The sequence below is a fragment of the Camelus bactrianus genome, chromosome 16, assembly GCF_048773025.1.
Source record: "Camelus bactrianus isolate YW-2024 breed Bactrian camel chromosome 16, ASM4877302v1, whole genome shotgun sequence".
Lineage (NCBI taxonomy): Eukaryota > Metazoa > Chordata > Mammalia > Artiodactyla > Camelidae > Camelus > Camelus bactrianus.
The window spans coordinates 58798759-58825674 of record NC_133554.1 but is presented as its reverse complement, the minus strand read 5'-3'; the positions used below and the strand labels follow the sequence as shown (position 1 = coordinate 58825674).

Genomic DNA, 26916 nt, shown 5'->3' with positions numbered 1-26916 from the left:
CTTCGTGTGACCTGCCTCGTCTCTCTCTCCTGGGCTGGGGTCCAGAGTGGCGGGGGCAGAGGCCACTGGAGGGCCCCCTCCACGGAGGGCCCAGGCATGGGGGCCCAGACCCAGCTCTGCTCTCAGCCTGCCCCCAACGTTCCCTGCCTGGCCCTGCAGCCCCTCAGCTTGGGCCCTGGTCCCCGAGCAGAGAGTGGCTCTCTGTTCTGTCCTGGACAAGCCCTGTGGCACTCATGCCCCTCCTCGCCACACCCCACCCCTGTCCCCAGAGGAGCTCTGTGCTTCCTCCCCCACCCCTCCACTGCTGGAGAACAGGCCAGCCTCCCTGAGGCCTTCTCCTTCCTTCCCCTACTTGGGGCACCCCCTGGGGGTGTGACAGCCTGGAGCCCTCGAGAAATGGGCACTGGACAGGCCCTGCACACAAGGAGGGTGGAGGCCTAGGCTCGGGAGCAAGAGGCCAGCAAAGGAGACACTTCTCTGGGGCCTTGTCTCCCCCACCCTCCTGCCAGGCGCTCCATCGCAGCTGCCGCCGCCACCCGCCAAGGGTGCTGGGACCAGGCTGCTGGGGAGAGCTGGTGCTGGCCAGGATGGCCCTCCTACTGGCATGGGTGTCACACGGCCGTGGGGCAGGGCGGGGCTGCGCGGGGCTGCCCTGGTGGAGGCGGAGCCCCTTCCGAGCCCTCTAAAGGCCCCGGGGGCAGGGCTCTTTGGTGTGGGTCCCGGCTGCGGCCACTCTCAGTCCCAACACAGGATGGCTGCTCCCCCCTTGTGCTGGAGCCCACCCTGCGCAGAGCCCAGGGTGAGCACCGGGTGCGGCAGGCAGCGAGGGGAGCGGGCCGCCCTGGCCTGACCTGTCCCGGGGCGGAGAGCCCGGCCTGGCCCCAGGCAGAGCGCGAGTGCTGTCTGCGGCCCCTCCCTCGCTGCCAGGCAGGGAGCAGTCCTCGCAGCCCCTCCGGCTCCGACTGGGGCTCCCAGGCCAAGGGCTTGGGGTGAGGAGGGGGCCCGCCCAGTCACCCCCAGGGCTCCCAGCACCGCCTGCCTCCCCTCACACAGCTTTGTCCCTGGAGCACCCACACACACCCCCGCCCGCCCGGCCCCCCCCCACCTCCTGCTGCTCTGAGAGCCAGGCTGGCCATTCGAGGCATTCCTCCCGAGTGCCAGAAAACAGATGAGGAGGGGCTGGACTCCAAGAGCAAGGGCTCGGAGGGGGCCCTGGCAGGGAGGGGCAGTGGGCGGCCAGCTCAATGGGCTGCGGGCTTCAGGTGCTGGGCCTGCCTGAGCTTCCCTGAGATGCCTCAGAAGCAGAGGGAGTTGGCTGCTGGCTGGTCTCCAGGCGGGGGGCTCGGGGAGGGCAGGGATCAAACAGGGGCAGAAACAGCTCGTCCTGACAGGCCTTTGGACACTCTGCCCTGCCCCCAGATGTAGTTTTATCTGGGAGCTGCTGGGGGAAGTGGCTGTAAGTTACCAAACTAGGGTATTTCTGCAAGTAAGGGTTTCAGCAGATGGGAAGACAGACCCTTGAGGAGACTTTCAGAGAGAGGCGGTGGGGAGGGGGTGGCTCTTTCTTGACAACCAGAGAAGCAGCAGGGAAACGGACAGTGGGGCCTTTCCAGTCAGGGAGACGGTGCCCGATTCCTTATTTACAGCTTTCTGTTCATCTGTCCATTCGTTTGTTCTTCCATCCATTCACCCATCCATTTATCTGTTCATTTGTTCATTCATTAATTTGCTCATCCCTCCATCTATCCGTCTGTCCACCCGTTGACGAGGACAGGCAGGGCGCCCCTCCTGGGCCGGCCTCTGCATCCCATGCGCCCCCTGACCTCTGCTGCTGTCTCAGCTCTTCGCTTTAATCTTACTCAGGTGTTTTGTGGTTTTGTGTCACAGAGAAGGCGTCTACTGACACGAAGGGGCTTGGGCTTTGTGTCACCCTGGCCTCCGTCCTGCCCACGACCTGCCTGTGAGCCTCGCGGTGGCATCTCACATGTCCCAGCTGGTGGGAGCGTGTCCCTGAGAGGCCAGAATGGTGGGGGTGGGAAGAGGCTCTGGCACCTGCACAGGTGTGCTCCAGAGGAGGGGGACTGAGACGCCCTCCCGCTCCCCACGGGTAGGGAGAGTAGGCGGGGGGCTCTGTGCCCTTGGGTGGGGGCCGGCCTCCCAGGAAAGGTTTCCTCAGCTTTTAGCTCCTCGGTTATTTCCTTGTGTTTTTCGAGTCGTCTTGTCTTTACTGGCTTCTTTCCTGCTCGCTCGCTCGGCTCCCGGGAGAGGAACTCAGGGCTGCCGCTGTGGCTGCGCGTCGCCATTTTTTCATGTCAGCCGGCTCGTTTTTGCTTTACGCATTCTGAGGCTGTGTTAGGAGGTGCATCCATATTTAGAGCTGTGTGCTTTCCCGGTGAATTGACCCTTTATCTTTACAAACTGTCCCTCTTTGCCTCGCAGTGTTTCTTGCCTTAAAGTCTCCTTCAGCCGACAGTAGCAGCCACGCCAGCTCCCCCCACGTGGCGTCTGCACGGTGCGCCTCCCCTCAGCCTTCCCGCACCTTGCACCTAAACGCGGCCCAGCCTCAGACAATATGCAAAAGAATGGGTGTGGCCAGGTGTGCTCTGCATTGACCTGAATTTGGCCCCTGGTTCTGGAAGGACTACTTTTGCTCTGGCAACACTTAGGCAGGGGTGGGGCTGGCCGAGACTGGGCCACTCAGTCTTATCCCACAGGCCCCACAAGCAAAGACCCTCCTCCCTGGCAGGTAGTGGACCCCCAGCAGACCGCTGGACGCCCTCCTCAGCCGCTCGGCCTCTTGGCCGTTGTTACCAGCTGCAGACCCTGCCAGGGACCCTGTGCCGACAGCAGGCTCACCTCCCCGGCTTTCCTTCCTGAGATCTAAGAACCCACGTCCTGGATGCTTTCCTTGCTCATAGCAGACACAGTGTGTAAGCCAGTGGCTTGGTGAACTAGGGGGTGGTGAGTGCGGTGGAGAAATGGAGCAGTGGGGAGGCCAGTGTGGCTGCAGTAGGGGTGGGAGGGCCTGGGAGCATGTGAATGTCTCAAGGACCTGGCTCAACTGTGTGCAAAGGAGGCTCTAGAAATTTCCAAGTGAAGTGATGGGTCTGACTTCTATTTTAAAAGGAACTCTCTGGCTGCTATGTTGGGAGCCCACTGTTGGAGGGTAGAAACAGGGAGACCAATGTAGGGGAACAGATGGTCATCCAAATAGGAGGTGGTGGTGGCCAGGTGGGGGGGTGGGGGTCTCTGGTGCACGTCGAGGGCAACACTAGTGGGGTTACCTTGCGGGTGGGTGTGGGAGGGAGACGAGGTGAGGATGGTGTGAGCCAGGAGCACACGCGGCTGCTACAGGCAGACCCTGGCAAGTCTGTCTGCCGTGGCGCCTGCGGCAGCTCAGCATGGGGGGTCCTGGGGGCAGTGCCTTCACCCGGGGGATGATCCAGCCACCTTTGGCTCCTCCATCCTAGAGGGTCTGGAGTCCCACGGCAGCTGGAGGAGGGAACCCCTGGCACCCACATGGACACAAGCAGGGGGTGAGGATGGGGGCCAGTGCTCTCCCAGCAACCAGTCCCCAGGGTGGGGGGTGGAGCACAGCCATGCCTTGTGCGTGGTGACCATGGGCTCCCTGCCAGAGCAGCCCAAGTCAGCTCTGAGAAGTGGGCAGCTGTGGGTGGGACTCCAGGGGAAGATGGCTCTCAGCCTTGGGCACGTCAAGTCAGGTGCCTCCATCTGAAGTGGGCAGCCAGAACCAGCAGAGGAGTCTGGCGTATGGGAGAGAGGCCTGGGTGGGAGCTGCCGGCATGCAGGTGCTAACCTACGGAGACGGGAGCCCACCAGGTGGGCAAGCGCGAGTGTGGGTGGAACAGAGGCTGGGGCGGGCCAGGTGGCTTGGGGTGGGGCGGCGGGACTCCTGCAGGAAGAGCTGGGGAGAAGGGGAGGGGGCAGGGAGACGTCATCGCCAGAGATGCGAGTCTTGGATGCATCCAGTCCTGAGTGCAGGGTGCAGGGCCCCTGCCAGGCGCCTGGGGCCTCACCCTGGGGCTGCAGCTGTCCCCGCACTCCGCTCACATGGCTGCTGTATGGACTCCCAGCGGCCTCGGACCCAGCCTGGTGAGGAGCCTGTGCAGAGCCCAGCTCAGGCTGGGGAAGAAGGTGGTCTAGGGTCCAGAGACACTGAGCTGGGAGGGCTGACCTGGTAGGGCCGGGGCTGGAGGTGGGACTGCCCTCCGAGGGTGCCCCTGTGAAGTAGGCACAAGAGGGGCAGGGGCTGGGCGCACCCCCTGTGCTCCCCTGCCCCCAGCCGTCCCCCAGAGACCCACGGCCCTGTCCCCAGCCCCACTGACCCCGCACCTCCCCCCACACACACGGGCCCAGGTTCACGCAACGCTGTTCTTTCCCATCTTCCTGGCACAAGCCACGCCTGCCCCCATGGCCTTCCCCACGGGCACGCGCGTGGCCCACAGTGCCCCGGGGGACACCCGCCAGCCGGCACTGGGCCTGGCGCTGCTTTTCCTTTGAAATTTTCTCGTTTTGGATCAATTCAGAAAATTCTAGAGCGGGAGACAGATTTCTAGTAAATAACCCCCTGGCTTGTGGCCCCCAAGCCCCACAGGCCTGGCGGGGAGCCTCTGTTATGACGGGGGACCCCATGGGAGATGGGGGCCATGCATTCTGCCCTCCTGAGCCCTGGGTGGGGAGCAGGAGGAGCCGGAGCTTGGCTACCCGGGTGCCCCCACTGCTGTCGTGCTGGTGAGCTAACCCCCTCCCCCAGGGCTTTAAGACAGACCCTCGGGCGGGGTTCCCCCGAGCCTTCTGAGCAGGAGCTTCTGTGATCACCCCACTTTCACTGGGGACACTGAGGCATAGAAAAGCTGGGGGCTGCGTTCCTAAGGGAACCCCTCAGCCCAGCTGCCCTCTGTTAAGCCTTGTGGCCACCCCAGAAGTCAAGGTTTGCTGGCATTTGGGAGCAGGAAGTGGAGGCTCGCAGCTGGCGGGGGTGTCTGGAGACCAGCACACTGGGGCTCTGAGCCCATCCCAGGGCCACCCTCCAGGCCCCGGCTCAGCATCAGGGGAGGGTGGGCAGGCAGCAGGACAATGCAGACTCCAGGGCAGCCGTGGGGAGCCTCAGGGGAGGCCTGCAGCCCCACAAACGCCGTTCCTCCCAGGAAAGCCCCCCCAACCCACACATTCCCCTGCGGCCACAGCCGTCTGCCCACCCTGCCTCCGTCCTTCTGCGTCCACCTCTGCCGCCCCTTAGGCCTTGACCCCTGCCTCAGATTTCCATCCCCATCTCGGAAGCCCCCACCTTATCTGCCCCCTTGACCCTCCCCAAAGCCAGCTTGGACCACCTCTCCTCTGCTCAGGCACCGCAGCAGCCCCCCGGGCCCGGTGAAACTCCCTGCTCCACTCAGCATCCCCGAGACTCAGTCTCCCCATCTGTGGATTGGGGGTGTGGTGACCTCCACAGGCCGCTGTCAGCTTCGGGGCATGGGGTCCACGCCTGGCAGTGGGGAGCCCGCTCAGCCCTGCACCAAGACAGGCGCTGGACTCAGTACTGACGGCCTGAGTGCGAATGATTGCAGCGGGGGTGGAGGGTGGCCAGGGAGGTCCTGAGAGGTATCCCTGCCCCTCTCATCTCTGCTGCCCCACCTTCGAAGTCAATTCTTCCGTCCCCGTCCATGTCAGCCGCCTGCATCACGGCCTCGGCCTCCGCGTCCGTCAGTGGGGCGGTGGACCCGCTGCCGGAGACGGTGGACAGGATGTGTCTGAGCCGGGGTGGGCGCGGGTCAGAGCTGAGGGGCACCTGGCCGGGGCCCAGTGGTTTACAAGGTGATTGCTCTTCACTTTACAGCTGGAGACACTGAGGCCCAGCTGGAGAGGCGTCTCTGGGCTGCGGCCCCGTGCTGTGGCCCAGGCCCCGGTTTCCTGCCTGGCCCCATCGCCCAGCAGGCCTGCTGGAGCCCAGTGGGGTACCAGGTCTTCTGGGGTGGGTGTGGTAGCCGTAGGCCAGGGATGGGGCCCGGGGCTCAGGACCCCCCATTCCTAGCCACTGGCCGTCACTTTATCTCATTCCACTCGACGAAGCCACTCTTGTCCTCATCCAGGGTCTGGAAGACCTTGCAGATGGCGCTCTCAGCTGCCCCAAGGCCTGGAACTTCTGCATGTTCTCAAACCTGATTTAGTTGAAGGAGCCTGGGGACAACTGGGCGCGTCACCAGGGCCACCCAACTTGGGGCCTGGCAGCCCTGGCCAGTGGGGCCAGGGCCCAGAGGGAACTCCTGCCCTGGGATGGGGGCTGCTGGGTCCTGTGCCCTCCCCCAGCCCGTGGGCTCCTGCGTCCAGCACGTCTAGTCCATGGCTGGGCGGGCCTGGGGAGCAGGTGCGGGTCGGGCCGGGACGTGCTGTACCGTAGTGCCTCAAGTTGGTGGGCAGCAGGTCTGCGTCCTTGTGCAACGGGGACGTGCCCACAGCCAAAACCATCTTCTTCATCTTGGAGGAGAAGTCCTCGCCCATCCTGGCCCTGCAGGGGACAGGGAGCCGGCTCAGCTGGTGTGCCGGGAGGAGTGCTCTGCTTGGACCCTGCACGTCACCAGCTCTTGCCCCTCGAATGGGGACCCTGGCACCAGACCAGCCCCCCGGCTGCAGAGGGCGGCTGGGGGGGTCAGCTGTCCCTCTACTCTGGAGCCCAGGCCTTGCAGAGGTCCTGTGCCCAGGCCCTGAGGCAGGTGTGTCTGAGCCCCGCCTCTTGCTGGCTGGCCACCTTGAGGTGTTCCCCACCTCACAGAAGACAACACTGAGGCTCTGAGCCGATAAGTGATGCACAAGGTCCTTCACTCTGCTCAGAAGAGGTGGAAATAGTGGCGCTGTCTGATCCCTCAACACTGCTGGGTAATTTCCTCTGTCCTTCAAGGCTCATCTCAAAGCCTCCTCCTCCAGGAAGCCTTCCGGGTTATCTGAAGCACCACCTCCTCCTGTGGGGACTCAGGGCCCAAGGCCTTGACCTCTCTCTCCTGGACCCCGGGCCACCAGGCCCTGGTCATCCTGGCTGGACACTAACCGCCAGTGGCGAAGCGTGGTGGGTGCAGGCCGATTTCGACCTGGCCCTGGACTGAGCAAGGCCCCAACACGCTTGGAGCGGGATGACCACCCCACCTTCCCAGGCGCTCTAGAGGGCAGCCTGCCATGCATCTGCCCACAGCCCCTGAGGAAGTGCCTCTGTCACTGTCCCCACCTCCTGGAGAGTCAGGCAGGAGCCACTGAGGCAGGTGGGATTCCAGCCAAGCAGGTGGGGTCTGGGCCCAGGCTGTCCTGTGCCCCGACGCCAGCGCCTTGTGACATGCTGAGCTCTCCGGCTGCCGTCTCCGGGGGGTTGGGTCCTGGGGCTCGTGGCACAGCAGCTATTTCAGAGGCCCCTCGGCCCTCTCCAGAGTTCATGGGGCAGTGGAGCCTTCTGGAACCTGCTACCGCCGCCAGGAAAGGCCGCCCAGTGGCCTGCGGGTTGCAAGCTGGCCAGGCAGTGGCCAGAGGGATCTACCTTCCTCCTAATAGAGAAGTCACGGGTCAAAGATTGCAGCTCAACCCTGCAGCAGGAGCAGGGCTGCGTCTTGCTTCCGGACCCCGGGCATGCCCCCAAGCTGCTCTGGGCCTCGGGCTCCTCATCTGTGAAGTGGGGAGACCCCTGCCTGCTCTGTCCCTTCGCAGGGCGGTACAAGGAGCCATGAGGGAAGGAGATGGTGGGAAAGGGTGCTGGACCCTGTGCTGGGCCTTGAGCTAGGGCCTCCACGTGTCCCCCGTGATGGCCAGCTCCCACAGCCAGCACGGGCGGTGGGGTGGGGGTGGTCAGCTGGGATCAGAGGCAGGTCCAGGCCATGGAGGCCCGCAGGACAGGCCCCACCACCTTGCATCTTGAGCTGAGACCCTGAGTCCCCTCTCCCACCCTGGAATCTCAGGGTCTACCCTGGAGAGAAGGGAGGCCCTGTCTGCCACTGGGGGCCCTGCCAGGGGCCAAGTCACCTGCTTTGTGGAGGAGGGACTGGGCCAAATTCCAGGCCAGGTCTGGCCAAGCCTGCGGTTGACACCCTGACAGCATGGCGCTGTGGGTGCCTGGGCTGGGCTGTTCGCCACCCCCTCCCACCGCACTGCTCTCTGGGGCACCCCCACAGCCCCCGCACGAAGGCAGGGGAGTGCGACCAGAGCTGGAGACAGCGGCGAGGCAGGGCCTGGGCCTCAGGCTGCAGCTGGCGTGTTTATAGTGCCTGACCCAGGGCCGGGGATGGCACCACACCTGGTGTGCCGAGCCCGGGGTGGGAGGGGGCTGAGGGGCACCACACAGAGCTGACCCTGAGGCCCCGTGCCCGGCCTCCTGAGGTGCTCCCAGTGCCTGAAAAGGCCCTGCGTCTTCGTCCCCCCTCCTAGAAGAGAGCCCCCGCCTTCCCCTTCAATCTCAGTGCCCTCCACAGCCAAAGCCGGCCAGAACTCTAAGGCCGAGCTGAGACCCCCACAGACCCCCACACATCCCCAGTACTGCTGTGTCCCAGACGCCCCTTCCAAGGCTGGCAGGGGCCTCCCCTGACCCCAGACCACCCTGGACCACCCATGTGGCCCTGCTGGGGGCTGCTGTCTGCATTTAGCCTCCCAGAGTAAATCACCAAATTCAGGCGCTGAGTGAGGAAAAGGCTTCGTCGGCTGCAGGGAGGTGCGAAGGGGTGATGGAGGCAGTAGTGGCCATCGGGATGGGGGCTGGGCATGGGGGCCCAGAGCTGGCTCAGCATGCCCGTCTGAGTCGCTGGGTCTGGGGGCCTTGGACCCTCTGTCGTGCCAGGCCCTTCCACCCTGTTCCCCGCCAGCACCAGGCTCCCTGCTGTCAGTGAGTGGGTCTCAGCCTCCCCTGCTGATGCCCGGCTCCCCGCCCTGCTCTCAGAGGCCCCTGCCACAGGCACACGCATGCACACGTGCTCATCCCTGCAGACCCAGCTGCGTCGGGCTGCCCCTCCCCTAGGCCTCCCTGGGGTACGCCCAGCACCCAGGGCCGCCCCTCGTCCTGTGGAAGACAAGGCCCCATCTCTCACCAAGCAGCTTGGGCAGCTCTGGCCCAGCTGGGCGCCCACACCCCCTCTCTCCTGCACAGCTCACCTCCGGCTGGCTTCCCACGAGGGTTCTGGGAGGCAGCTCAGCTGGGGGTGCTGAGAGGCTGTGGGGTCCCCCACTTCTATGCCTATGGCTTCCCAGTCTGTTTACAGCTTGGGGCTGCAGCTGTTCCCCTGCCTCCCCCACACTCCAGCCTGGCACCAGCTGCCCCCAGGGGCTCTCTGGCACTTGGCATGTCTGCACCAGGCTGGGCAGACTGACCATCAGTGGCGCCTGGCCGCCCCGAGCCCGGGGGTGGAGGAGGAGAGCGATGGTACCAGCGAGCGAGTGGACTTTCTGGCTTTCCCATGAGGTTCTACCCTGCCTACTGGCGTCAGGGGGGTGAGGGGGTGGCGGCCCAGGAGACAGCCCAGGAGTGCAGGCTGGCCTGCATGTGCGGGACGATTGGGTCTCCTCCAGTGAGCAGCCAGTCTTTTGTCCCTGGGTCACTGCGGGGGTCCGGGGAGCCACGCCGGGGCTGGCCGTCAAGGCGAAGGGAGGAGAGAGAGGTCTCTGTTGCGCAGGGTGGTCCCTGGGGGCCCAGGGAGCAGGGCTGTATGACCCCAGGGGGAGAAGAGGGGACCAGACCAGGACACATCACCAAGAGGCCCTCCCGGCCGTGGCCTACCTGGAGGGGGACGCCTCACTATCTGTTTGCTCTCTTGGCCTCAGTATCTCACAGCACGGTGCCCCGGGCGGTGCAGACATCTGCATGGCCTCTTCCCGACCCCCATCACCAGCTGTCCTCTGTGGGGTTTCTGCCCCGTCAACTTACATGGTGCTCACATGGCTCCGAGATCCACCTTCTTCTCCTGAGAGTTTATAGCCTGTCCGCCAAGACTCTGCAAGGCTATGATGCAAAGCATCTCCGGGTTCGGCCCGGAGTGGGTCCCAGCACTTGTCCTCAGAGGTGCGGTACAAGACCGGGTGGGAGAATGGGGACAAACGATGGATGACTCCACGGTCCCGCCACATTCTCAGAAAGGTTACCCGAAAGCTTCCCAGCCAAGCCTGGGTGCCCTCACACCCCCCTGCACACCCACCCTACACTGCGGTCTGGTCCCCCGCAGGCAGCGCTGACATGGCTCAACGCGTCTGTCCGTCCGGTGGAACGTTACCCGGAAGGAGGCCCCGACACTTGCCACAGCACAGATGAGCCCCGGCAGCCCCACGCGGAGGGAAGAAGGCCAGTCACAAAGGGCCGCAGCATCCACAATGCCGTTTGTGCAGACGAGGCGGCTCCACAGGGACAGGGAGTAGGTTGGGGGTTGCGGGGAGAGGGGAATGGGGCTACTGTTTAAGGAGTGCGGAGTTTTATTCTGGAGTCATGACAATATTCTGGAACCAGATAGAGGTGGTGGTTGCACAACACGGTGAATGCACCAAATGCCCCAGAATTGTCTGCATTTAAATGGTTTATCTTCTGTTATCTGAGTACCCCCAGCCCACCGCCTGGCCCCTGTGCGGAAGGGAGGCACTGCTGGCCTCTTCCAGGAGGGCGGGTCCATGCCCAACCCTGCTCGGGCTGTGAGAAGTGGGGTGGGGAGCGGGTGGACGGGCTCCTGGACCAGCACCTGCCGGAGCTGCCAGATGGCCAGTCCCCCCCGGCAGCCCCTTCTCTCCTGGAGCCCCGGCCCCAGCTTACGGACGATCTTTGGCCTGAGCTGGCCTGGAGGGGTCACAGGGACCAGCTCCACAGCTCCGGCGACACCGTCGTTCCCGGTGCCCAGGCACGGCAGGCACTGCCCCCTCTGGTCTCTCGGCACTGACTCCCTCCCTCGCCCCGCCTGCCTGGAACAACTTCAGGGGAGCAGGGCTGGCCTGCTCTTGGCCCCTCCTGCTGCAGCCTGGGAACCCCTGGGGAGACCCCTGCAGCACAGCCCTGCCCCGTGACGTGAGTCTAGACACGGAAAGGGAATTAGCTCTTCCTCTCCAGGGAGCTGTTTTTATATAAAGACAAAGCTCTTTTAAGCCCAGTCTCCTCCCGGATCATGGGGTCCCCCCCTGGCTGGCTCAGAACACCAGGCAGCATCTTCTTCCTGGGGAGGCCAGCACCCTTGGCGGATGCACCCGCCTTCCAAGGCCTCTTTGGCAAATGCCAGAGCCCCTCTCAGCCCGACTTGGCAGAGCACAGCTGCAGTGGGCGGGCTTGTTGGGGAGAGGTTCTTCTGAGGTTGGGGGATGGCCTTTCCCGTTGGCAGCGGCATACCTTCCCAGGTCCTCCTCCCCTGCCCGCAGGCGGGGCCACATCCCGGTGCAGCAGGAGGGCTGGGTGGGGGGAGCCCCTGGGGGTGAGATCCTGTCGGGCAGGGGTGGCGCTGGGGCCCTGCACTATGCTGCCCGGCATATGGGTTTGGGGACGGAATGTGGGGTGGCCTTTCATGCAGCAATGCTGATGGGGGTTATTACAGGAGGGACTCAAGAGGTGCTGGCTGGTCATCCCCCCGACCCTGTCCCTGTGTCCTTTACATACACAAGATACATCCGTGTCCTAATCCCGGTACCTGGATGGGAACTTGCTGGGAACCAGGGTGTTTGCCGACGTGACCAGGCACTCCCTGGGCTGCGGACTGGAGGGGCGTCAGGCCGACAGGTGAGCGCTCCTGGGCTTCCAGGCCTTAGGCTGCAGAGCGCCCAGCGCGGCTCCGCTCCGGCCTTGGTTCAAGGTTGGGGTAGGCAGCTCCTCGCAGATTCTCTAAGATATTGCGCTAAAACCTTCCGGCCCTTGATCACCGAGTTACTGACAGCTTTACTGAGATATGACTCACGTGCTGTGAAATTCACTGTTTCAGAGTGCACACATCTGTGTTTTCAAGTGTAGTCACGGGGCCGTGCAACCATCACCTCGATACAATCCCAGGACATTTTCATCACCCCCAGAAGAGGCCTCGTACCCCGTCCCCCCCGGCCTGGCTTCCTGTCTCCGCGGGTTTGCGCAGTCCAGGCCTTTCAGGTAAGCGGACTCCTGCGGTGTCAGTCTTCTTGCTTCCCTCCCTGAGCAGCACGTCCGAGGTTCACCTCGCTACAGCGCCCGTCTGCACCGAGTTCTTTTCATTGCTCCTGATATGCCACTGTTTGATCTGTCAGCTTTTGTGTGTCCATTCATCTGCTGGTGGACATCATTACTGAGTTTCTGGTGACCCATAGAGCCTCCCTTACCTCACGAGCCCTGGTTGGCCCCCACCCTGGCCCCACCCTGCTTTGGATGCAGGACACCCCAGCCCCTGCCCACCCCCCTCAGGCCTGGCCCCTGCCCAGGCTGTGGAGGGCTCGGGGCCATCTTGCCTCCCCCTAGGCTGGGAAGACACATCTTCAGGGACCTCTTGCCACTGTGGGGTTGGCAGAGCCAGCCCTATAGAAACCCTGGGGCAGGCTGGCCACCGGTCACCCTCAGATTGGCAGGGCCGCCCCTCCCACCCTCACTCCTGCATGCCCTGGCCCGAGCACTGGAGGAGCAAGGCGGGGAGAGCCACGGCTTACAGTGGGGGCTTTCCGTCCTTTCTCAGAGCTGGGGGGCGAGATGTTGGGGACTGGCCCTTCCGAGATCAGGCCCTTCTGTGTGCCAGTGTGCCATCCTGTGCACGTGTGTGTGTTCACAGACAAACCCGTGTCACAGAGGTCTTCACAGGGGGCCTTCTCCCCCTGGTCACTGAGGCTGGCCATGGCAGTGCAGTCTGAACAGAGACAACTTAGGGCCACTGGCCATTTCGCCTGCTTGTCCCCAGGGAGCCCCCTTACCCACCCTGCTGTGAGGAGGTCCGGGTGTCTGGGCACCTTCCTGGGGAACAGAGGAGGGCGCGCCACATGGGGGTGGGCAGTTTTGAGCTCCCCTCCTAGGTGGGAAGGGGAGACACCCCTTTACGGACCCAGCCCCCCACACTGGTGCGCTCCTGTGTTTCAGCTCTCAGCCATCCTTTCCACGGGTGGCCGCTGCCCCTCCGCCCCGTGGGGTCGGAGCCCCTCCTACCGGCTGCACCCTCCGCTGGCCACCCCCCTGTGGCTGGCTCCTCCCCCGCAGGGCGGCCCGTGGGACAACGCTGCTGGGAGTAGTGTCCACACAACCAGGGCCGGGGAGAAGGGTCTCGAGGTCCCATCCTCGTCCACAGGCCTGAGGCCACTGGGGCTGCCACAGCAGGGGACCCCGAAGGTCTGAGAGGAACGGGGGAGGCCCCTTCCTTTGCCCGTGGAGGGACTATCTACAAAGCGGCCACCCTCCCCCGAGGGGCCTGCCCTCGCCGTCCTTCCTCTGCCCCGGCCCACCCCTCGCCATGGAGCCCTGCTCTCCGCAAGGACTTTAGGGCCCCTCCTTCTGCCCCACAACCCCCTGCCCTCCAGCGGGCTCGGCCAAGCTGCTTTGCTCATCTGGCCAGAGAATGAATGGACGGGTGAGAAAGTGAGTGACCCACGTTATGTAAAACTCAAATCTCAGCTACTCTCGAACTCTCTTTCCCGCCCCCGGGGGGTGGGGAGGGGCCGGTGCCCAGCCCCCCTGCGCCCTCCGCTCGCCTGCCCTCCTGCAGCCGCCGCATCCGTGCAAGATGGCGCGGCAGGGCGCGCGGCGGGCAGGAAGGGGACAGTCCCTCGGTGCCCGGCGCCGCCGCGCCAGCCCTAAACGCCGGGCGCTGTTCTCTCCCAGGCGGGGGCGGCCGCTCCTCCACGGTTGTCGCAGCGTGGCACAGGCGCGGGCGGGCGGTTTGTGCAAAAATAGCCCCCCCGCCCCGCCGGCGCTGGCGCCGCCCAAAGGGCGCGGGGCCGGAGCTGCCTCCGAAACTGGCGTGTACGGGCGGCTTGCGGGGCCCCGACCCCCGCGCGCAGGGACCCGCGCCTCCCGGCCACCCCGCACGCGCTTTCGCATTGCTTCTGCGTGCCATCGTGCCCACCCCCGCGCGCGCCGCCGTGCCCCGCGCCTTCCCGCTCCCCGTCCCCCCGGCCTCCCTGCCGACCCCCGCGCCTCCAGGTGCCCCCTCCCGGAGTCTCTGTCCCCCTACCCAGTCTGTGTACCTTTCGCCTCCTAGAACCCCTCCCCCACCCTGCGTGACCCAGAGCCTCCGGGTCTCCCATCTTGCGTCTCTGTGCCCCCACCCGCACCTCAGTGTCCCCCTCCCCCTGTCTCCGTCTCTCTGCGTGCACCTTCCACCTCCCAGCGCCCCCCTGGTCTCCGTGCCCCCATCCTCCGTGCCACCCCCGCGTCTCCCCGTCTCCCATCCTTCGTCTCTGTGTCCCCCCCGTGCCTCCGTGCCCCACGACTCCGTGTCCCCCCAGCCTTCTGTTTCCCCCTCCGCGCGGCTCCGTGCCCCCCCCCGGCCGGGTAGGGAGCCCCCCCTCCCCGTGCGCGCTCCCGCCGGTGTTTTCGGACTGCACCAGCCCGGGAGCCCCGCGGCGCCGCGGCCGGCTGGGGGAGGCGCCTCGCCTGTCGCCGCCGCCCGCACCCGCACCCCGCCGGCCCCGCGGCTGCGGCTGTGGGCGCTCGGCGGGACCCGGCGGCCAAGGCGCGCTCGCACCTGCGGCGGGGGCGGCCGTTCGGGTGATGGCGCGGCGCGGGCCGGGGCCGCGGGCGTCCTGAGCGCAGCGCCCGCCGGGGGATGCCCAGCCGCGGTGCTGGCCCTGGCCATGTCGTCGTCCTTCTTCAACCCCAGCTTCGCCTTCAGCTCGCACTTCGACCCCGGTGAGTCTGCTGGCCGCACCCCTTGCCAGCCCTCTGCCCGCTGCGGCTGCCCCTAACCTGCCAGACTGCGGACATGATGCTTCCTGAGCCGCCGGTTTTCTGTTTTGCATGGAAATTAACCCTTTCCCCACTCTGAGCGGAGCCGCAGAAGGAACAGCTTTCTGGACAGGACCCCCTAGAGGCCCGGATCTGTGGCGGTGGGCAGGCCTTGGGGCTGGGACCTGCACAGCTGAGGCCTCCAGCAGCGCGGGTGGGCAGTGGGGACACTGCCCTGTGTCCGTGGGAGCTTCCAGCTCAGGTAACTGGGGCAGGAGGGCCCGCATTGGCCCCAGTGTCCCGGGGAGGAGGTGGCCAGGACTGAGGGCCCTAGGAGGTGTGGGAGTGTGGCCCCCCAGGCCCAGGCTGCCATGGCCCCTTGCCGGCCTGCGGTCTTAGCGCGGGGGGCTCCTCCCAGGCTGGGAGCAGGCTCTGGGGAGCCCTGCCAGGCTACCCAGCCGACTGCATGGGGAGGTGGGAGTGGTGGTCAGCCCACAGGACAGAACCCGCTGGACAGCGGCCGGCGCAGCAGAGATGGGCCTTCATGGATGCCCAGGCCCTCGGGACAGAGAGGGAGGCTGAGGTGGTGCTGTCAAGCTAGTGGTAGGGGACCTGCGGCCAGGCCCCTTGTTCCGCCAGGCTGGTGTCCCTGGCAGCCTGCTTACCAGGGCTGCCTGCCCTCCTGGCAGCAGCGGGCATCTGTGGTGCTCGGCTTTCTTCCCTGTGCCTTCACCAGTCCTGCCCGCCCCCCGCCCCCTTGGCTCAAGTGAGAGAGAAACCCCTGCCCTGGAGCCATGGCCCAGGGGCCCAGAGTCCCACCCACATGTCACTGGGGCTCTGGCACAGGCTGCTCCAGCCAAAACAAAGCCGGGTGAGCACGTGACGGGCCCTGCTGGGTCCCCCTCCCTGGAGCAGGGCCCAGTTCGTGCAGTGATGCACAGGGTCCCCAGGGCACGGCCCCATCTGAATGCATCTGATCCTGGCGGGGGAGCTGACAGCAGGTTCGTCTGCTGGGCTTAGGGTGTGGGTGTCACTCGCTCAGAAGTGACTTCCCAAGGCGACTCCCAGGGCTTGGACAACACGGTGTCACCCGTGGATGGCCCAGAATCTGGCAGTGACAGCCCTGGCTGGGCTCTGAGGGTAGGGCTGGAGGTGGGGGTGGAGGTGGCCCTGCGGAGCAGTCCCAGGCCCAGACAACCTTTAGGTATTCAGGTGGCTCCAGGCGGGTGTGCCAGGTGGGGTGGCTGCTGGCAGGCGAGGGTCCGACCTCGGAACCGTTGGCGGAGGCGGGTTGTATGAGCCAGGACTGACCCAGGGATGGGGCCCGCCCTCCCCCACGCCCTGCCTCTGTGCTCTCCGTGGGGCCTGGACTTACCTGTGTGCGTTCAGTTACCTTCCCCCGACACACACGGGCAGGAGACCCTTCCCCCATTTTCGAACAGAGGTTTGCTCCTCTTCAAATATTTGTCTAAACAGCTGTGATCAGTGTAATTATAATGTGTCAGTTTGAGGACTTAGAAGGGAAAAGGCTGGCAAGAGGCAAGGGGGTCTCCTCTTTGCAGGTGGAGTGAAGGGGGGAGCGGTGCCCCTTGGGGCGGGCCGCCCTAGATGGTGGTGATGGGTTGTGGGCTCGGTGCAGGCCTCCTGTTGGCCCCCACGTGGGCACTGGGGTGGAAGAGAGGTGGGGTCTCCTACCCTCCCGCTAAATGCCCAGTGTTCAGAGCCTGGCTCCCACTGCCTGGAGTCCCCCTGCCCAACGGTGCCTCCCTGAGCCTCAGTTTTCTCATCGGTAAAATGGGATAGTGACACTTACCCAGCCCCCCGGGCTCTGTTAGGGGTAAAGGGCCTGGTGAAAACTTGGCACTCAATGAACACAGACTGCTATTTTGGAGGGGGGTGGTGCATTCAGACAAGGCCACAGTGGCAGATGGCTTTCCTCCAAAGCAGAGAGAGATGGTTCTTTTTGAGGTTGGCTCCTGTCTAGGGGGCTACTTTGCTTGGGGTCCACCAAACTCAGAGGGCAGGGGACACTCGTGTTCGTGGCTCTCTTGGAGCTTGTTTCTGTGGTCAGTCAACACTCAGGGGTGGACATAGTGACTCGGCCCCAGGAAGGGAGTCCTCACAATGTCACCAGGCCAGTTCTGCTGCCCACTGAGAGCTCTGCGTCCATCATGGGCTCTGTGGCATTTCCCATAGAGGTGGTGACAGTGGTGGCCGTTGCAGAGAGAGTGACGAGGGCTGAGTTTGAGGCTGAGGCCATGGGCACCCGCTTGAGGGGGCTGGGAGCCTCATTTTAACCCAGCGCCTGCCTGGGCCACCTCTCCAACATGGGCAGGGCAGGCGGCTTGAGGGGGCCAGGCCCGAGCGTGTGCTCCTGGGGCGATGGGCCGGCACAGGTGGGAGTCTGGAAGGGCTGCTTCCTCTGGGGTCCAGGATGTGTGTGACCCTGGGGGATTTCTGGGCAGTCACAGCCCTGTCACCTTGGTGCTGTGTAGCCTTGGGCCAGTCACTCAACCTCTCTGCCACTTAGCCTTGCATAGGTGAAACCTCACTCTGGGGAGACCAGGTAGGTGGTGCCTGGAAGCCAGGAATGGAGGGGTGATGAGGGTGCCCCATGGGAGTCAGGAGCAGCGGCTGGGGGAGGGCATGTGGCCTCGAAGGGGCAGCTGGAGCGCTCGGAGGCAGGGGACCGCCTTGTTTCTCACCCTGCCAGCCTCAGGCCGACCGTGTGCAGCCCAGGACCGCAGCAAGTGCCTGGCAGGTGCACCTCAATTCGAGCTCCGTGGTTTCTGGGCAGGAGCTCAGCGAATCCGGTGCTTGCCTGGGGACCCCCTGGGGCAGGTAGTGGACAAGCCCTTCCCCAAAGCTGCGGCCACCTCCGTGCCTCAGTTTCTTAATCTGTAGGTGGGAATTACTGTGGTGCCCACCGCTGAGGGTCCTGTGCAGATGGCTGGGGTCGGTGGTGTGGCACACTGGGTCAGGGCTAGTCCCTAGGTGGTGCCAGTCAAGCCTGACCCTGGGGCAAGGGTCACTGCGGGCCAGTCGGCCCGATCTGGAGTTTGGGGAAGTTCACAGAAGACAAGGCAGCCCCCCCCAGCCCCTAGCCTCTCGGTCACACTGCCCCCTGCCCATGTCCTCACCCTGTGCCTGGCCCCAGTGTGCATGGCCCTGGTTCCGGGGTGAGCATGCCCGGGGACAGGGCAGAGGCAAGGGGCTCCGGCTGGGCAGGGGCTGAGCTGCCGGGGGACAGGTGCACCTGGGGACTTGAGGGCTGAGCAGGTACCCGGGAATGGGCTTGTGCGGCCCTGGGGGTCCCGCTCCCACGCTGATGGACACGTGCTGGCAGTGCGGCTGGAACTCGGTGACCCACTGCTGGCCGCCTGCTGCCCACGGGCCCTGGTTGAAGGCAGATGCTACCTGGGCCCCCAGACGGGCTTTCCCAGACCGGCTCAGGCCTGGAGGGGGCAGCAAGGGCCTGCTGTTTGACCAGGGTCACCTCCTCTCCCCGTACCTCGCCCCAGGGTGGAAGGTTCGCCTGGGGGTGGGTCTGTCGGGGGCGGGCCGGCTCAGGACCAGGGGTAGGTCACAGCCCCCACCTCCCCGGGGCAATTTCTCTGCATTCTGGCACATTCTCCAGGAAACCAGGCTGTGCCCTTCTCTCAAAGGGGCTGTTTCTCCCCCACACACCCCTGCACCCACACAGCCCTGTGCAGCTCACACATGCACTCGCACCTGTGAACACACACTAACGCACACATGCTCACAGATGCTCTGACCTGTGTGTAAACGTGATACGCACACAGCCTGGGCTGGGCCGTGGCCACTGCAGCCTCCTGGGTGGAGGTCAGGGTCGTGGCTAGGGGGAAGCCGGATCCCCTGCCTCACCCTTGGCCCTCAGCCACCCCCACCCCCTCTCACTTTAGTTGGTGGAATGAGTCACAGAGTCACGGTGGCCTGAGGCTTGGGGAGCCTGGAGCCGTCTCTCCTGGTGGCTGTCACCTGGTCACCTTTTCCTGAGGGTGGGCCGTACCTGGCCCCTCCACCTGCAGTCACTGCCCCTGAGCAGTCTCCGTCCAGGGAAACGTACTCCTCCCCGTGCCCCACCTTCCCTAGCTCGAGGGTCTCCTGGGTGGACTAGCGTTCCCCCAGATTCATGCCCACCCAGAACCTCAGGACAGGAGCCTGTTTGGAAATACGGTACTTGGAGCTGTGGTAAGTTAAGATGAAGTCATCCTGTATCCTGGTGGCCTAAATCCACGTCTGGGGTCCTTACGAGAGAGCAGAGAGAGATTCGGGGGGCATCCAGTTCCCCATGATGTTGAGGGCAGAGCTGGGGTGATGCGGTCTTGAGCCAAGGATGCCCGGGGCCTCCAGAAGCTGGAAGAGGCAGGAAGGGTCGTGCCCTGTAGCCTCTGGAGGGCGCGTGGCCCTGATGTGGAACGTCCAGCCTCAGGACGTCGGACACTACACGTGCATCGTGACAGCAGCTCTGGACACTTCCGCAGGGCAGCTGTGAGCCCGTGGGATCTGGGCTGGGGCCGAGCCGGCCTCTGCCTTCACGCCTGCCTCCATCTCCTCTGTGTAAACTGGGGCAGCCCTACCCACCTGGAGGTGTCTGGCAAAAAGCACCGTAACACGTGTGCAGGCGACTCAGAACACGCGAGCTTGCTGGACCGCGGTGTGCTGGGACGGCGGCTGCGGCCCCAGGCAGCGCCCTCTTCCGGGCACCCGGGGCCTCGCTCCCTGGCCTCCGGCTGCCTCTCGGTAGGAACCAGCAGCAGCAGGACGGGCAGCCTGTGGCCTCCCCGCCCCCGGCAGAGGAAGCCGGCGGAGGAAACGAGGGCGGCGGACGCCGGGCTGGAGCCAGCTCCCAGGCGGCCTGGCCGGACCGTTGTGGTAGGCGGCGTCCACGCCGGGCCCTGCCTTCCTCTACCAGGGTGGGCCGGGGGCAGGGGCCGGGGTGCCCCAGGGTCAGGGAAGTTCTTCTGCTCAGGACAACTCTGGGGTTAGAGCGGCAGTCACAGCCACGCGGGAGCAGCACCCAGAGCTGGGTAGGTGGGGGTTTCAGGGAGGACGCGGGCTCTCCCAGTCCAGCCTGGGGGCCGGGGGTGGGAGGATGGGGGCCAGTCCTCGTGGGGCCCTGGCCCATGCTCTGGGTCTACCGGAGGAAGTGGCATGACAGGAGTGGGCAGGGCCAGTGCAGTGGAAGTTCTGGGCCACCTGAGGGTCACCTGTCACAGGTGAGGTGAGGTAGCAGGATGCTGGCCAGGAGGGTGGGGCGGGGCTCCTCAGGTCACCTCTCAGGGTGGGATGTGGCTGGGCCTGGCCTTGCTCAATCCTGGTGAGGGTGTGCTGGTGCCGTCTTGTCCTGCCAAGGAAGGGCTGGGTACACGGCACCAGGCAGCCCTGGCCAGCTGGCCTCGGGGTGTCCAGGGACGCAGCCTGCCTGTTGACGTGAGCCAGGTCAGCAGCAGGGGAGCCTGAGTCCCAGACCCTGACTCTGCTGTCACCCCTGTGCTGAGGCCAGCCTGGGGGGTGGGTGGGAGGTGGTGCTAAGGACGCTGGCTGGTGTCGTGAGGAGCCCTCACTGGGATGGGGGTGGTCCACTCTCTGGTCCCGCTGTCTTAAAATTCTTAGTGACGTTGAACAGGGGCCTCCTGGTCCCACTTTGCCCTGCGCCCCGCACATTCTGCAGCTGGTCCTACTCGGGGCTGCCTGTCCAGCCTCCGGCCCCGCTGGGAGGCGTCACTTATAGAGGGATGCTGTGACTGTGTGACGGGCTGGCTCCCGGGTAGGTGGTCCTCTCCGCCTGCTGTGGGGCCCACCCGGGTGTCCTCACGCCTCTCGGAAGGAGGAACCCCCGGTTTCCGGGACACGCCACCGCCCACCGCTAGGACGTGCGTAGGAACACGTGACTGGTCCGGCTGGGCCTCAGGCCCGAGGTCGCTCCCTGAGGACCGCGTGCCACCCTGTGGCCTGGCCCGGCGGCTCCTCGGCCCCACCGTGGACGGGCACGGCCTCCTGCCGGCGCTGGGCACTCTGCCGCGGCCTCTCCCTCCGTCCCTGACAGCTTTGTTGAGTTGAAATTCACGTACGGTACAACTCGCCCGTCCACCTGGTGATGTTCGCTGTGTATACGGAAGTGGGCAGCCACCCCCACCGTCAGCTCTGGAGGACTTTGGCCGGCCCTCCAGCCCCACCGGCAGCTCCTCAGCTACTTCCTGTCTCCAGCCGCGTCCGTGTGGACATTGCCCCCGTGTCTCTGGATGGGCTGTGGGCAGCGGGCCCGGGTCTCGGGGCAGCTTTCGTGGAGGCCGCGGGCTGGGCCGCCCCACGAGCCCCCACCCAGCTCTGGGTGTCGCCGGCCGTGTCCCTGCGGCTGTTCTGGGAGCTCCGCGGGCAGCTGGACTCGCCTTCCCGGGGCTTGTTGGCCCTTTGGAGTCATCTTCTGGGGTGGCCCCGTGAGCCAGGCCTGCCCAGCTGTGGCTGCTACTTACACGTCCGGGGACCGAGCCTCGGTCGGGGGCGTGCGTTGGGCCGGGTGTGCCCGTCTCAGCCGGCTCGCCGGACCGGGGCCCTGGGCGCGGGGCTCGCGGGTGCTGCGGGTGTGCGCCTTTCCCGATCCGTGCTCGGTGGTGTCGGGCTGGTGGCGGAGACGGGCTTCTGTGGCAGAATTTGCACCACAGGAGCCGGCAGAGGCTACGCGTAGAAACCGCTCCTTCCTTCTCTTTGGTCTGGAGAGGTGATGTTAACGTTTACCAGCGCACGTGGGTGAAGGCCGTCCTGTTAATCCCAGGAAGCTGCCTGGAGCCCTTCTGGTGTGAGGCAGGCACCCCCGGACGCACTTTCTGGCCCCTGGGGAGGAGTGACTCAAAGGAGTGGTCCCGCTGCCTCTGGGGGCCACTCAGCCCTGGGGGCGGCTTCTGGGTGGGGCCTGCTCAGGGCGGCGGGGGCAGGGTCGGGGCTCCTTCTGCCCAGCCCCCCCGCAGTCCTGTGCACGCCTGAGGCTGCCCCTGCCTGGCCGCTGCCCCTGCGGCCCAGCTCCCCCGGCCCACCTCACCGCCATCTCTGCCCCCAGCGGGGTCCAGGCAGAGCGCTGGAGGCCAGGACAGCGGGAGGCCCTGGGCTCGGGCTGCCGGCCTGTCCCCTAGCAGCTGGTGCTGGTGCTGGAGAGGGGCCGGAGCGCCGGACTCTGTTCTGTTCTTCCTCCTTCGATGGGCGGCCCCGCTAGTCCTGTCTGAGCTGACTGCAGCGCGGTGCCTTCCTGCGGGGCTCCCTGGGTCTGGCTGGCCACCTGTAGGTTTCCTCCTGGGTGAGTCCGAGCCTGGCTGCCTCCAGCTTCTGCCCAGCTGCTCCCCTGCCGCACCCCCACCCCCCTATGCTTGGGAGAGGGACTCATTCAGGATCCTCGGGACAACCCCGTGCCACGCAGGTGTCAGGGCAGGGTCCCCAAGTGAACAAGATGGGCAGGCCCTGGCCTCCTGAGGGGCCACCCCTCAGGCCCTTGGGGAGGTTGGGAGCCGAAGGTTGTGCACATTGTGGAGGGACCAGCGAATGGAGGGTGGGGGCCGCATGGGAGACATCTTGGTGGGAACAGCCCCAGGAACAGAGAGGCGGGGCCTTGGTGCCCGTGTGCCCAGTTCTCACCCAGCCCCCGCTGAGCCGCCCCTGCTGTGGGCTTCTTGGTCATTTGGGGGGTGGGTCGAAGGCATCCTGGGTGCCCACCTTGCCCGAGGACTGGTCTTGGGGTGGGTCCCAGGGCCTCTGGTGTTGGTGGTGACCAGCTGGGCCAGCTGTGTCACAGGCTGGCAGAAGGGACGTCACTCACGGTGCCGAGGTTCCAGTGCGTTCATATCCATTGCTGGTCCCGGAAGTGTCCGCCCCCCGAACTGTGAGCACGTGCTTCAGGAAGCACGTGTGAGGACACGTCTCCTGGTGTAAGAGGTGTGTGCCTGTGAGTGGATGCGACGTGTGTGTGGTTGCTGGGAGCCTGTGGGTGCGTGTGTCAGTGTGTGAGTGTGAGCTTGGCCGTGGCGGTCCGAGCACAGGTGAGGACGGAGGAGGCAGTGTGTGCCCACATGGAAACGTGACAGCATCTGTGTGCACGTGTGCGAGGACGTGGGGACATGTGTATGTGTTCCCTCCCCCGTTCCCCGGCCCCGTGGGCCCCCGTCTTAGACTGGGTGACGTCATGGCTCCTGATCCCTGTGGGCGGCTGACACCAGCCACGCTGACTGTCCAGCCACCCTCTGAGGCTCTGTGGTCCGGGGTCTTGGAAAGAACCCTCCTGTGTTGGCAACTGCCATGACCCTCGTGACCCAAGGGACCTGAGGGGGTGGTGCCTCCCAGAGGCTTGTTCGCGTGTCCAGTGGGCTTCGACACTGAAGCTGGCAGACGGCCGCTTAGCCGTTGGACCCCCTCGGGGAGGTGGGCGTGCTGGGGCCTAGGGGCCAGTGCGTCTGAGCAGTCAGGTCTCTGGTTTCTGTCTCCATCTGAGCTCAGGGATCTGGGGGAGGAGGACACGGGTGGGCCTGGGTCCTGCCTGGGAGGCGCCACGCGTGTGCCATGACCTGCGTCCCTCCCCCCACCGGGCAGAGGGTGGCCACATCCCTGCTGGAGGGTTCTGCTCCTCACATGTGGGTCCTGGGCCCTTGGGCAAACCTTCACCAAGAAGCGCCCGGGCCCCCCAGCGCTGGCTCTGCCTCCTGGCTGGCAGGTGGGATCGTGGTCGCCCCGGAGCTGTGCTTGCCTCCTGCCCTGGAAGCCCCAGAATCCTGCTCCTCTCTCCAGCTGGAGGCCGGGGGGTATGAGGGGCAAATGCTGGGCCGCTTGGGCTGCGCCGGACCTTGGCCCTGGTGGCCTGGGCACTTGGACCTCTGCCTTTCACGCTGGCCACTGGCCTCGGCCTTGTAACCCAGAGAGCACCCGCCTGGGTTGCACAACTCCTTCCTCCCCGAGATCCTGTTGCATCACTGGGCGGGCTTTAGGGGTGGGGGCACTGGTGCCAGGATGTCCTCAGATGCCCGGCCAAGGCCCTGCCCAGGCCTGCTGGTGACCCCGAGTGTGATGAGCCTCATAGGCTGCGGACCCCTGAGGAGGTCAGGCAGGGCCTCGCCATGGGGTGGTGGGGGTCAGTGTCCTGGGCGGGGCTGGACGTGGGGAAGGGGCAAGAGGAATCCGGGAGCAGCTGGGGTCTCCCTTTGGGGAGGGGTGGGGGGTGCCCAGGGAGAAGGTTTGTCTGGAGGGGGTCACAGACTCCACGCTGGGTTTGGGTTGAGATGCTTGAGTTCACCCAGGGGAAGGGCCAGGGCTGGGTGGCCACTGGGGTCTGGGGCTCCATAGGAAGTGCTGGGGAGCAGGGTGTGGCTAGGGCCCTGATGGGGTCAGGAAGAGGGTACAGGCTGAGCCTGGGCCCACGATGGGGGGTCCAGCCCAGGACAGTGAAGGGGGCTGCTGAGGAAGTGGAGGGTGTGGGGGCCACCCCAGGACCCAGAATGCAGCCTGGCCTGCTGTCTGTCCTGCATCCTGGCCTTGAGCCCTCGGAGGGGGTCCACTGACCTCCGGATGGCTGGACTCACTGCCCCTTCTCTTGCCGGGTCAAGGCCACCTCCACCTTCCATCTCTGTGTCCCCGTCGCTTCCCTGGGGAAACCGTGCTGACATCTGGCCCGGTGGCACCCTGGGTGCAGTTTGAGTGTGGGGTGGAGGGCAGAGGCCCGTGGAGACCAGCACAGGGTCTGGGCTCTGTTCTGTGTACGCTGAGGCCGTGGGGGTCTTTAAAGACAGGGGTGACGGAGCTGGGTGTGAGTGAGAGAGAAAATCACACACATTTGATTCTAGACGCAGTGCGTGCTTGTAGGAAACATGGACGGCGGAGACAGCCAGGAGGTACTTGCTGCCCAGAATTCTGCCACCCAAGACAAGCGCTGTTGACATTTTGAGATATTTTCTTCCAGTTTATTTTTTGGACGTGACTGTGATCAGGATTTATAAATAGTTTTGTGTCCTCTGTCTTGTTTTCAGCTCTACTGAGGTCTGATGGAAGTAGACTCAGCTGTGCATGTTTCAAGGGCGCGATCTGATGGGTTTTGGCACACGGGCACATCACAACCCATGAAATGCATGTATTTCTGTGTATCTGGGAGACCCTGTGAACCCTTGACCTGAGTCAGAGTCAGACAGTAAGCGTTTGCACTGAGCTCAGAGGCCTCCTTGTGCACCTGCTTCTTACAACGAGCATGATGTCGCTGTTGCCCCGTTTATTTCAAACACCTTAAATCGCTCTCTCGGGGTTCTCTAGTGGCTGTGCCGTTGTTTTTACGGACTCCTTCTTTTATTGTGAGTCTCTCTGCTGGTTCCTACTCGGGCACCCCCCCCCGGGCATCTCTGTGCACAGCGGTCCCTGCCTGCGGCGGCCCCTGCCTGCAGCGGCGACGTGCCCCACCTCGGTTTTCACTCTGGGTTTGTGCGCCCTCCACCCAGGCTGTTCTGTCAGGCGAAGTTCCCAGACCAGGAACTGCTCGGCCAGGCGCCGGCAGGTCTCCCAGGTCCCACGCGCCCACCTCCGCCCACCCGCGCCCCAGCCCCGGCCCCCCGCAGCGCCAGGCCGCGGGGCTGGGCTGGGCTGCGAGAGCGCGGTGCTGGGGAAGCCGGCGTCCTGTCTCCTTTCGTTCCTTCAATCAAGGACGAGGCCGCGCGTTTTCTGGGGGCTGGATGAGCTCTGCTTCCGTGTTTGCGGGCCGACTGCCTTCACCTTGCTTGTTGATGTTTTGGGGCCTGGAAGGGTTTTTTTTTAATCTTTTTTGCTGATTGTGTGTCCTCAGGAGCAGTGACGTTAGTCCTCGACAAATTTTGTTTCTGGTTTGCGGTTTGCCTTTAACTTGGGGCTTTTATTGAATGTATTAAAACCATTTTTTTTATTATCTTTCTTAGAAGGGGGGTGATTAGGTTTATTTATTTTCTAACGGAGGTGCTTGGGACTGAGCCCAGGACCTCGTGCGCACTAGACACGTGTTCTCCTGCTGAGCTGCACCCCCCCCCACAACATGCATGTTAACGTGGCCAAGCCCACTGACCTTTCGTGATTCCGTCTATTGCTTTCGGCTTAAAAATCCCTCCCCGTTGAGAAGCCCAATTACCTGTTTTCCTCTCAGGTGCTACCACTTGACTCGTGGCGGTCACGCTGACGTTATTCTGACGTGTGGTCTGAGGCGAGACACCTGACCCCCCTACCCAACCCCCGCCTGCCTGCCGGCTCGGAGCTGTCGGTCTGGGGGTGTCACGGGGGCTGGTTGGTGTCAGGTGAGCTGGCGAGCATTTGCTGGGGTGTAAACGCCCCCGGTGTCACCGCAGCCCGGGAGGGAGGCGGGGACAGGCGCCTCGGCCCCGCACACACCGCCTTCATCATCACCGTTGGCGGGCGTTTTCCTCGTGTGGACACATCGGCTTTTACAACTTGTGTTTTCGCACGAGGGAGCTGGGCTCTGCAGTCCCTTCCCGTGGGAACTCATCTGAGTGAAGCAGAAGCCTTAATCACACCCAGAAAGAGCACCTTTTACACCAGAAGCGTGGCCCCTGCTGGGGGCGGGGGTGGGCTGCCCCCCACGGTCGGGCTTCCTTCCAGGGTCCCCGGCCCAGCCCCTGCCTCTGCCGGCCCCCAGGCTGGGGCCGCCCCTCGAGGAGCTTGGGCCCAGGGTTCGCCCTGTGCTCTCGGCCACCCACAGGCCCTGCTTCTCCCTGTGATGTCACCGCCCTGTTCCCAGTGTCCTGGCTCCCTGCCCCCGCCTGCGTGTAGCACTGCTGGACCCAGTTGGGGTGGTCTGCATAGCCCCAGGGCAGACCTGGACGGTGAAACGGACCCTCAGAGAGAACCGCCCAGGGCTCAGCAGTCCTGCGGGCTCTGCCCTGTGGGTGGCGAGCCCTCCTCCACGCCAGCTGGACCAGGTCAGGTGATCTGCTTGAAGTCCTCTGGCACCAGACTGGGGGAGTGGGGCCTGCAGGAGCGCAGGCAGTTTGCAGGAGCCGGGGGCTCACTGAATGGGGTCACCCTTCGCCCCCTACCCGGGGCTGGGTGAAGTGGGGGAGGGC

General features: G+C 65.0%; 2 protein-coding genes across 8 annotated transcripts in view; one reads left to right on the top strand and one right to left on the bottom strand.

Annotated features, from left to right (window-relative positions):
• Positions 1-5354: 5354 nt before the first annotated feature.
• On the bottom strand, positions 5355-6931 carry PVALEF (parvalbumin like EF-hand containing). Its single transcript, XM_045513421.2, is given in 4 exon segments — positions 5355-5768; positions 6064-6136; positions 6139-6195; positions 6411-6931. Coding segments are annotated over 4 exon segments (453 nt in total). The 5' UTR covers positions 6517-6931; the 3' UTR covers positions 5355-5551.
• A 7599-nt stretch (positions 6932-14530) lies between these two features.
• Positions 14531-26916, top strand: part of AATK (apoptosis associated tyrosine kinase) — a 32601-nt gene continuing 20215 nt past the window's right edge. For 2 of the 7 annotated variants that reach the window (XM_074343921.1, XM_074343920.1), the window contains exon 1: positions 14534-14794. In XM_074343921.1, coding sequence (XP_074200022.1) covers positions 14740-14794 — 55 coding nt within the window. In that variant the 5' untranslated portion in view covers positions 14534-14739. Of the gene's footprint in view, positions 14795-21497; positions 26131-26916 lie in introns of those variants that run through there. The other 5 variants (XM_074343924.1, XM_074343918.1, XM_074343919.1 and 2 more) reach the window with 5 other exon arrangements.